Source organism: Saccostrea cucullata, unplaced genomic scaffold, assembly GCF_032062105.1.
Source record: "Saccostrea cucullata isolate Sc308-1 unplaced genomic scaffold, CSIRO_AGI_Scuc_v1 ctg13410, whole genome shotgun sequence".
Taxonomy (NCBI): Eukaryota; Metazoa; Mollusca; class Bivalvia; order Ostreida; family Ostreidae; genus Saccostrea; species Saccostrea cuccullata.
In genome coordinates this window covers 5,478-17,109 of record NW_026920462.1, presented here as the reverse complement: position 1 = coordinate 17,109, position 11,632 = coordinate 5,478, and the positions used below count along the sequence as shown (strand labels likewise).

The 11,632-nt window shown below is 34.6% G+C and overlaps 1 protein-coding gene across 3 annotated transcripts; it reads right to left on the bottom strand.

The window, feature by feature from the left end:
• Positions 1 to 3,654: 3,654 nt before the first annotated feature.
• Positions 3,655 to 7,361, bottom strand: LOC134249269 (uncharacterized). 3 transcript variants are annotated; one of them, XR_009988241.1, is made up of 6 exons: positions 7,231 to 7,361; positions 6,886 to 7,033; positions 6,638 to 6,700; positions 6,091 to 6,219; positions 4,292 to 4,399; positions 3,655 to 3,970 (listed from the first exon to the last, which is right to left on the bottom strand). XR_009988241.1 is itself a non-coding variant. In XM_062731641.1 (4 exons), the coding sequence occupies exons 3-4, from the start codon at positions 4,376 to 4,378 to the stop codon at positions 3,740 to 3,742; spliced, it is 318 nt and encodes a 105-aa protein (XP_062587625.1). In that variant the 5' UTR covers positions 4,379 to 4,399; positions 6,091 to 6,196; positions 6,638 to 6,659; the 3' UTR covers positions 3,655 to 3,739. The 3 variants fall into 3 exon arrangements, 1 of the variants encoding a protein (XP_062587625.1); XR_009988242.1 differs by having other exon boundaries at positions 7,234 to 7,361; XM_062731641.1 differs by lacking the exons at positions 6,886 to 7,033; positions 7,231 to 7,361 and having other exon boundaries at positions 6,091 to 6,196; positions 6,638 to 6,659.
• Positions 7,362 to 11,632: the final 4,271 nt, after the last annotated feature.

Here is an 11,632-nt window from a genome sequence, read left to right as displayed (position 1 = left end):
GCCATCCCTTTTTGAACAGCTAGTCTATGGCTTTCATATTTCAGAGGCATGTGATTTTTCACAAAACCTTTTTAATGGATACAAACAATTTTGACATTCTGACCTAGACCTTGGAGTTTGAACAGCTTTTGAAAAACGTCAACCTTGGTGATAACTTTTGAACATTTGGTGCTATTGTTTTTTTTATTTCACTAGATTCTTATAACTTATTTCTTCCCTTGAGTATCATTAATTTTAAGTTTTAATCCTTTGATCTTGCCCTTGGAGTTTGATCCGCTTTAAAAAAAACATTTTATCTTTGTAATAGCCTTTAAAATGTTAAAAATTAGGCTTCCATATTTCAAATTTTTATTTATTGATAGTTTAGATAGCATTTTTGATCTCTTGACCTTGGAGTTAGACTTGCAATTGAGAAACTTCAACTAACTCCAAAAACTGTCGTACTTGTACGGGGGCATCAGTGTTTCAGAAACACATCTTGTTTTTTAGACTCCTCTCCTTTAAAAAGATTTAAAAAGAGTTTTTGGTCTGATGTGTTATCTGCATATCTTTCTGCCGACTTGCCACAGGAAAACAGTGCTTACTGGTATGAAAAAAAATGTACGATGCCCTTAAACCCAAAAAATAAATATGCTATTAATGTTGAGGTTTTATGTTTTAGTTACGACATCTAATGATGGATCCCTATATCTATACGTGATTATCTGAAGAAAAAAAATCTGCATGCTAAATGGCCTCAGATATACAAATTTATTTTCTGCTCTAACAAAACATTTGTTCTTTTTGCAAGAAAGTCTTGATATCATTTGGCTATATACCAAAGAAGGCAAACGGCGCGCATGCACCAGTGAGAAGAACAACAACGTATAAATGACGAACTATAAAATCGGGCATTCGGTTTCCTTTAGTTTTATGGGTAATGTAATGATTATAAAAGCCTCTTCTATTCACATCTCCAGTGTTGTTTGGTAGTATGGTGGCTACTAAACAGATGGCAGTGTGAATAACCCAATCTTGTCGTGGCTCTTTTACGCGTCAACGTCATATTCAGGGTTGATTAGAACCCATTCAAGGCTCTCTCTGACGACAGGTTAGACGTTCTAAGGGGGAATATTTACGAGAGACTGCACAGCAACCCATTGTTGCCTCTGTCTTTACGTAGGCAACGTACGTAAAAAGACAGACCCCATGGAAATTCCGACAACTGTTAAGGGTTTCGTCAAAGGTCAACATGTCAAAAAAATTATATTATCAATAGCTCAAAACCTATGTGTGGTATAGGGTCAAAACCTTTACAGTTTATAAATATATCATTAATTAATGGATAGAAAGTATCACTTGATAACAAATATTTTTGAAAAGATATTTTTTGAGAAAAATTGTATCAGAAAATGTGCATATTTAAAGAAAAATGCATCTGATTAATTCTGTCTTTTTTGTGAAATCCATCATTGCAGAAATAATATATGTTTATCATTGAAGGGCAAGTTGGACGTGAATGGTCTCTGAAAGGCTTATATTGAAAGCATGACATGTATAAAGACAAGGCCCATATAGAATTCGCCATTTGCAATGTACTTTCACTTTCAAGTCTTAACATTTGGACAAAATAAACAGGGAAAACAACTTTTCAGAGGCTATCCAGGTCCAACTTGCCCTTCATTGATAAACATATTTTGTTTCTGCAATGATGGTTTTCACTAAGATCATGATCGAATTAATTAGCTGTATTTTTTTGAAATTATATGCATTTTTTAGAAGAATTTTTCTTAATTAATATTGTTTCCAAGTGTTTTTGTTATCAAGTGATACTTTCTATCTGTTTTTCAATAAAAAAAATTTTAAACTGTAAAAGTTTTAACTTTATACCTTAAATAATTTTGTGCTATTGTAAAAATAAGTTTTGGACATGTTGAACTTTGACGAAACCTTAAAAGACTGCATGAAATGCATATCGTCCATAAATACTGAAAAAATGTGTATAAGACTAGTGCATCAAATGGTACAAAAAATCGTTGACAAACTTGTCGTCATCAAGTTGAACGTGTTTTGGTTTTTAGCACTTTGCTTACGTGACGTAACGTATGTACATTTCACAGTTCATAATTTCCTATCAATTTTTTTTATTTTGGTCACAGTTTTTCGGGCATTTTACATATTTTGTAAATAGATAAAGAATTTTAAGTTAATTTTAACAGGAATTTTTTTTCAGGGCATAAGAGACTACTTCCTGGAATGGAAATATAAAGTGTTAATTTTCTGTTTCACCTTTTCCCGTCATCAATGATAGTGAGCTGTTTGCTGTCTGTGTTGATGTTGAGCTCTCCATTGTCCATACAGTTTGACCAATGTTTCAGTGACCGTGGACTCAGGGAATCATACGGAACACCTATTTTCCATTAGACAACGGGACATCTCTAATTCTGATTTTTGATGAGGTACATAATCATGTATCATAAAGATGAAGTGTCAGACTAGAAACCCTAGATTACTTGCTTTGATATTTTACCACAAGGTAATGGCCAATATCTGTGTTTGAATTTGTGCATTTATATTAGAAATATCATATCAATCATTATGGTCACCACGGATCATAACTGGAATTTTTTTGTAAGTCCAAGGGGCATAACTCTGTCAAAAATGGTGTGATCGTATCCAAAACAGAACTTGACCTAAATATTCATCTGATAAATCTGTATATTAAATTTCATCTCAGTATGTGCAACGGGTGAAAAGAAAATGAATGGAAACTGCAAATAACTGGAATTTTTTTGTAAGTCCAAGGGGCATAACTCTGTCAAAAATGGTGTGATCGTATCCAAAACAGAACTTGATCTAGATATTTATCTGATAAATATGTATATTAAATTTCATTTCAGTATGTGCAACGGTTGCGAAGAAAATGAGCGGAAACTGCAAATAATTGAAATTTTTCTAAGTCCAAGGGGCATAACTCTGTCAAAAATGGAACGATTGTACCCAAAACAGAACTTGACCTAGATATTCATCTATCTGTAAATCAAATTTCATTTCAGTATGTGCAACGGTTGCGAAGAAAATGAACGGAAACTAAGTGGACCGACAGACCGACAGACAGCAGCAAAGCAATATGCCCTCCCTTCTTCCAAGGGGGGCATAACAATCACATGTAATTATAATGGTTAAAATATCCATGATACAACAGGCTTGCATTGAGGTAATGAGATGGGAATATATTATTTTGCTATCTCCGGTGGTACATGTTAGATAGACTAGGTTACATTTTAATCATAAATGGTCCTTTTTGCTTCCACTAATTGACGAATGAATTAAGAAATCAGTCTTTATGCATCTTCACAGACTGTATGCCCCAAATCATCAAAGCCTGATGTTACAGACCCTACTTTGGTGGTGTGTGTTCTTGAACAACTCGTGCCCTTGTATGCCGCATGGTAGTCATCATAAAGTGGTCATTAGGAACCCCTAAAGTTAATACTTGATGAGCACCTGCATATCACATAACCTAGTCAACAAAAGATGACAAGTTTTTTCATGGATCACACTTTACTACATTTCGGTTTCCGTAATGCCGATTGATGAGGTTTTCCATAGGATCCTTCTCCGCTTCATTCTCTCATATTCTGAAGTCAACTCCTTTCACAGATCACATTCATCCTGTCCTGTAAATCGTAATCATAATGTGATATTCTGAAGTCCACTCCATTGACAGATGACGTTCATCCTGTCCTTTAGATGGCAATCATAATATGATATTCTGAAGTCCGCTCCGTTGACAGATGACGTTCATCCTGTCCTTTAGATTCTCCTCGTATCTCTGTACGTCCTCGGGTGATATTCTTTTAGCACTCTCCAGTATCGACTTGTGGACCTCGGCCCTTTCTTTCTTTGTTATGTACACACCTTTCTCAAACCGCTGCCATGCCTTCTTACGAGTGTACTTCTTCAACTTTATTAAGGCATACACTATGGCCTGCAATTATTCAAGTCATTTTCACCTGTTCTTATTTAAAAAAAAACAATGAAGCTAATTTTAAAAGCAATTCAGATTGTGCTGTATTTCTTTTGTTGACTTTGAGCTTAATAACTCTCTTTACACCAAGTTCTTTATATGAGTGTGTAAATATATATACTTGTCTTTTTCCCCATTGAAAATTCCATTATGTTTTAAGTTTTAGTGGAAAGACTAAAACATACAAATATTTATGCAACATAAACTTCTTAAGTACATCAATAATACAATAGTTTGAATCCCTTACTGACAATGTAAAGTTATATCAGATATAAAACACACCTCTGGTATCCAAACATCCAGGACATAGTTCCAGTCAGGGAACTCATCACTAGCAACCTTTGTCTCCTGTTTGTACCAGGCCAACATGGTGTTCAAAATGTCATCATGCTGAAAAGAAAACAAGATATGGATAAATACGAGGGGCGTTCAATAAATAATGTCATAGGGGCTCAAAAAGAAACAAAAATCGCTTTTCTATGATTTTATCTTAATGATTTAACTAAAATATTCTCTTTTAATTAAAAGACATGTCCGTATCATTTTTTTTTCAATTTCTAATTGTTTTTAGAACACAGTTTTGAGTATGACCCTTCGTATACTGGAAAATGGCAGATCCTAAGACTTGCTGTGCTTGTTTTTTCTTTCTGAAAGGTGTTTTCTTAAGTTTGGGAAATGAAACAAGTCAAGGATCGAAAGATCTGGCGAATATTGTTGATTTGACAAAACATTAACTTTCTGTTTACCCCAAAACTCCTTTACTCTTCATGGCCTGTGGGTTTGGACGCTGTCAGGAAAAAAAATTAATGTAGTGAATTCCTCATTCTGTTTCCTTCCTCTCATAAACCTTTCAATTTTTTGGCAAATATTTTGCTTACTAACTCCTCCAGAAATTGAACTGCCTCCCTATATATGTATTTGAACGACAAGACCGCTAATATTTAAGAAAATAGCATATAAAACTGTTTTTGTGTTCTTGCAAATTTTTGTTTTCTTAGGCCTTTGCAGTATTGTCAAGTTCATCTTATTCTAATTTTGTTTTGAGGGTTTAATGCAAAATGGATTCAAGTTTCATGATCTGTTTGAATTTCAGAAATGGATAAGAACAATTTTTGATTTTTAAAAAATAATTGTTTAGATATTCTACATGCTCTCGATTTCACTCATATATAAATATAGGGTGACATTTGAGTATTAAACTTTTTTACAATCAAATGTTTCTTTAAAACAGTGTGAACTACCCCCGATATGATGTCTATCAAATTTGCTATGTAACTTAAAGTCAATAAAACATAATCTGTGATAATTTTTTGAATTATCGCTAATATATAATGGTTGTTGTATATCCTTGTTGAAAAGGAGGGTTCCCATTTTTGATGCCAATTATATAATTTTTGTTAATTGAAATCCACCTGTTCATGTGTGTATGAAACAGACATATGTTGTCGTTTTCACATATTTCAGTTAATATATTTTTAGGAAATTAACAAGTTTCACAGCAGCTTTAATGACGCGTTCAATTTTACTCTAACTTACTAATTCTTGACCATTTTAACGCAGTGTCTCGAGTAGCCCTTGTTTTTCAGCTTTCCACAATGAAATTATGCGATGAAAAGTGGTCAAATAAACTGTTATCAATTCATTAAAGATTCAATAATTAGAAAAAGTCAAGCTTAATGTCATGTGATTTCTTTGTTGTATGTCATGGAGCTGATGACATTATTTATTGAACGCCCCTCGTACATTTGTGTAAAGTATATGTATATCATATTTTGCTCAACATGGAAGCATTAAGAAAATGTTTTCTAAAATCATGAATGAAGAAAAGCTGTTATTATTGCTTCACAATTTCCAAAATTCTATACACTATGAGTTTATTATATCTAGTGAATCTCTAAATTATAAAGTTTTCATGACAAAATTAAATGTAGGTTATCAACTCAGTATTGATTTGACAACAGACTGAATAGGAAAAAGAAGCTGTCCATGAATTTACATGAGAACAATAATGGATTTGGTGCCAAAACATAAAACTTTGATACCACCTTAAATTAATAAACCTACAGATTCATTGAACCCACCTGTTCTTCGTCAGCGATTGGTCCAAACCCCGGGTTTTTAAGGCCGTCCCTCGCCTTAGATAGGCCATATCTGTAGGTGGTGTGTTTCTCACTCTTCTTCTTCTCCCTGAGGATATCTAGCAGATATTGCTACAAAAAAATAACATCAAAGTAGTACTCTCTAAAGATATCTCACAGATACTGCTACAAAAATAACATCAATAACTCCCTAATATGTCTAACGAAAACTTTCTTTAGATATCTAGCAGATATTGCTACAAAATACTTAAGATATAAAACAGATATTTATACAACTTTTCAAAATGCTACACGTGAACTCTTTTATGAAATACTAGTGTTCCTGCAAGATTTACACCTTACTTTCATACTATTAAGAATTAAAACACATTAATACCTATAAATTAAGCTATCCAGCAGACTTAAACACTTAGGATATAAGTAAATAAATGATGGCATTGTGGGTTTGATTCACTACAATCTTTACTGAGTTCTACATCACTAACATTGATACATGTAATCAATTTAACCTTTAAAACAATCTACTTACCTTTACTTCACTGGATTTTAAAAACTTCACAAGACTCTCTTTCTCTCTTTAATCTTCTCATATCTGAAATGGATACTTATTAAGTTATGCCTCTAAGAATCACTGAGATTATTGATTACATGTATGTAAGAGTATTCAGAACAAAAGGAAACAAGCAAATATACCCAAGAGGAAAACCTACTCATTTTTTTACCATCTACTTAATAATCATTTTGTCCTAACATGATTACATGTACTGAAGAAGACACATTTTAGTGATTTCTGGATCCGGTTCCTCTGAGCCTAGAAATATAAGACTGTCTCCACTGTCGACACTGGACATCGGTGAGGCCGGGGGAGACACGGTGTGGGGGACAGGTGAGGGGGGCAGGGAATTCTCACACACCTCTTCCTCCTCTGAAAAAAAAATCAAAAATATTTATAAGTCATGCAGTTTCATGAGGCAAAATGTTTTCACCTGAAAAATAAAATTAGATATAAAATTCAAGATGATGGCTGCATTTTGTGACTACCGGTATACATAACATATGTGCTTTCTAGGATCAATGGAATCATTCATTAATACTTCAAGTGTGGAATAATGAATAGTTTACTACCTTGTAGACTCTCCATGAATTCTGTGTCCTCTTTCCTTAGAGTACCCAGGATCTTCTTCGTCATGTAGTTGTGAACTGTATCTACAGCCTTAGTGAACCTTTCCAAACCCTCACCCTCTAAACCGTTTCCTTTTCCTCTGTTTAAAACAAAAAAAAATTATACGAAATGTATATCAGTATCATTTTGACACTTTCTGGAAATCAAGTACATGTATAATTCACTAAAAGAGCACCGTGTATTTTTAAAAAATTACTTTTAAAAATCTTGAAAGATAATCAGTTATGAAAGCACTGCAAAGCATTAATTTATTTATATTTTTCAACAACATAGAGTACATGCAGTTCTTGAGAAAAGCATAATGTACAAACCGTGAAGAGATCTGAATCCTGAGTGTTATAAGGAATTACTGTTCTTGGATTGTAATTCAGGGTCAACCTGCATATTGAAGCATATTATTCTGAATCATGCAATCTATGAAATTATTAAGAAACTAATTATCAATGAATTACCTATCTTCCTTAGTGAGAACTCTTCAGTCATGAAGTTACCTTTTAGGGATAGAGCTGTGAGGCGCAATGAGGGTGAGGGACACCTTAACGATTCTCTTCTTCTTCTTACCCAGTCTTCTGACCTGTTAACAGAGATCGAACATTGTGAATTTATAATTCCAAATAAAATTAATCTATCAATTTATTTACATGCATCAAATAACAAGAGGCCCAAGGGCCTTGAATGCTCTTCTGATAATTTGTACAAACTATCACTTCTATTTAAAGCCTCTCACCCTAAGTATCCTAAGACCCAAGTTGCATCAACTGACAAAGTTTGATGATTCTTAGCCAATTAGGACTGAAAATATTTTTAATAACAAAGCTATAAAAAACCATAAGAAGATCACAGTGACCTACTTTAAGATTAAATTTTTTTCAGGACTCAAGATGCATTATTAGACAAAGATTGAAGATTCTAAGCCAATGAGTATTTGAGATATTTAAAAGTAGATCACCGTGACCTACTTTTTTGTCTACATTCTTTGAAAACCCAAGATACATCAACTGACAAAGTTTGATGATTCTAAGCCAATAAGTACCTGAAATATTCAAAAGTAGGTCACCATGACCTACTTTTTGGTCAACATTCTCCGAAAACCAAAGATGCCCCAACTGACAAAGTTTAACAATTCTAGGTCAACCTGTACTCGAGATATGAAAATATAGCCTCAAAATGTCAAAAGTAGGTCAAGGTGATGTAATTTTTGGTTTGCGATCCCCGAAAACTCAAGATGCGTCAACTGACAAAGTTTGATGATTCTAAGTCAATATCATCTTCGCTAGCCAAGGGTTTCTGATACGCTACTCTCCTCATAAACCCTTGGCCTACGGTGTTCATAAAAATCGGGAATTTTTTGCAGAGTTCTGATTGGATTTCAGTACACACCTGTCGACCAATCATCAATTTTTTTTTGTAAATGACGATATTTGCATTCGGGATACTTCTTGACTCTTTAATCTCGGAATTGAAAAACGCAAGTTAACAATGATCCGTAAGATAACATGCAATTCTATAAATAGCTATGGTGTCATCCAATATCTTCTAAATATGTGATTAAGAATCTATATTGAAGCTTCCAATTTGTACTATAAATAATAAATAAACATTACTCAATTATTGCTTCTAAATTATTCTTGAAAAAACTTTAATTTAATTTTTTTTAAACATGCGTCTTTATTTCTGTCGATGACGCAATCTGTGCGTACCTGATAGATTCAAGATCACGTGAAGAAAACAATCCCGTCTTTTTACTTCACCGTATGCCAAGGGTTTATGAGGAGAGTAGCGTATCAGAAACCCTTGGCTAGCGAAGATGAGTCAATATGTACCTGATATATACTTCAATATAGCCATAAAATGCCAAAAGTAGGTCACCATGACCTACTTTTTTGTCTAAATTCTTGGAAAACCCAAAATGCATCTACTGACAAAGTTTGATTATTCTAAGCCAATAAGTACTCAAGATACTTAAACATAGCCATATAATGTCAAAAGTTGGTCACTGCGACCTAATTTTTTGTAGAAGATTTTCGAAACCCAAGATACATAAAGAAACAAAGTTTGATGATAATAAGCCAATAGGTACCTGAGATATTTAAAAGTAGGTCACCATGACCTACTTTTTGGTCACATTCTCTAAAAATCCAAGATGCATCAACATACAGAGATTGATGATCTTAAACCAGTTAGTACCGTAAATACTTAAATAAAGCCATAAAACGTCAAAAATTAGGTCACTGTGACCTACCTTTTGGACATCATTCTCCGAAAACCCAAGATGCATCAACTGATGAAATTTGATGATTCTAAGCCAATAAGTACTGTAGATATTTAAACAAAGCCATAACCGTGACCTACTTTTGGTCGTCACTCTCCGAAAACCTAAGTGTACATTTCAAAAATGAAAATATTTAAGAAATTTTGATCTGATACTTTGAAATAGACCTGCATAAAAAATTTAAACTAGTTCTTCTTCATGAAAATATAATCAAAATCCAGCATCTGAAGCAAATTTGAGAGTTTTCATCTCTTGATGCAACATTTGTGCAAGTTTGGTTTATACAATGTTATATAAACCTTATAGTTTTTTGGTAACAACCTTGAACCATAACTTTTATCTGGTCTATTATCTGAAAAATGTATGTCAAATTCAGCATCCGAAGGTGTCCATTAGTGTGCATCCTAAGATGTATTGTCCATGCAAGTTTGCTCATTATAGGGCTCATAGTAAATTGGAAATGAAACATGCATCAAAAACTAACATTTTCTCTCATCCACAAAAAGTAGGTCAGATTCAGCATCCGAAGCAAGCCCGGTAGTGTGCATCCTTAGATGTATCATCCATGCAAGTTTTGTCAACATAAGACTTATAGTTACTTGCAAATGAAACCTGCACCAAAAACTTTAACCTGTTCACTCAACTGGAAAATGTAGGTCAGATTCAGCATCCGAAGCAAGCCTGGTAGTATCCATCCTTAGATGTATCATCCATGCAAGGTTGGTCAACATAAGGCTTAAAGTTACTTGCAAATGAAACCTGCACCAAAAACTTTAACCTGTTCACTCAACCGAAAAATGTAGGTCAGATTCAGCATCTGAAGCAAGCCCGGTATAGTATGCATCCTTAGATGTATCATCCATGCAAGTTTGGTCAACATAGGGTTTATAGTTACTTGCAAATGAAACCTGCACCAAAAACTTGAACCTGTTCACTCAACCTGAAAATGTAGGTCAGATTCAGCATCCGAAGCAGGCCCGATAGTATCCATCCTTAGATGTATCATCCATGCAAGTTCGGTCAACATAGGGCTTATAGTTACTTGCAAATGAAACCTGCACCAAAAACTTTAACCTGTTCACTCAACTGAAAAATGTAGGTCAGATTCAGCATCCGAAGCAAGCCCGGTAGTATCCATCCTTAGATGTATCATCCATGCAAGTTTGGTCAACATAGGGCTTATAGTTACTTGCAAATGAAACCTGCACTAAAAACTTGAACCTGTTCACTCAACCGTAAACTGTAGGTCAGATTCAGCATCCGAAGCAGGCCCGGTAGTATCCATCCTTAGATGTATCATCCATGCAAGTTCGGTCAACATAGAGCTTATAGTTACTTGCAAATGAAACCTGCACCAAAAACTTTAACCTGTTCACTCAACTGAAAAATGTAGGTCAGATTCAGCATCCGAAGCAAGCCCGGTAGTATCCATCCTTAGATGTATCATCCATGCAAGTTTGGTCAACATAGGGCTTATAGTTACTTGCAAATGAAACCTGCACTAAAAACTTGAACCTGTTCACTCAACCGGAAAATGTAGGTCAGATTCAGCATCCGAAGCAAGCCCGGTAGTATCCATCCTTAGATGTATCATCCATGCAAGTTCGGTCAACATAGGGCTTATAGTTACTTGCAAATGAAACCTGCACTAAAAACTTTAACCTGTTCACTCAACCGGAAAATGTAGGTCAGAATCAGCATCCGAAGCAAGCCCGGTAGTATCCATCCTTAGATGTATCATCCATGCAAGTTTGGTCAACATAGGGCTTATAGTTACTTGCAAATGAAACCTGCACTAAAAACTTGAACCTGTTCACTCAACCGGAAAATGTAGGTCAGATTCAGCATCCGAAGCAAGCCCGGTAGTATCCATCCTTAGATGTATCATCCATGCAAGTTCGGTCAACATAGGGCTTATAGTTACTTGCAAATGAAACCTGCACTAAAAACTTTAACCTGTTCACTCAACCGGAAAATGTAGGTCAGAATCAGCATCCGAAGCAAGCCTGGTAGTATCCATCCTTAGATGTATCATCCATGCAAGTTCGGTCAACATAGGGCTTATAGTT

What these genes read in the sequence shown, in the direction of transcription:
- LOC134249269 (XM_062731641.1), bottom strand. Translation starts at nt 4,378, where the DNA reads ATGTTGGCCTGGTACAAACAGGAGACAAAGGTTGCTAGTGATGAGTTC. An exon ending in TGGATGTTTGGATACCAGAG is followed by an intron (nt 3,971 to 4,291) that starts GTGTGTTTTATA and finishes GAATAATTGCAG; the next exon opens with GCCATAGTGTATGCCTTAAT.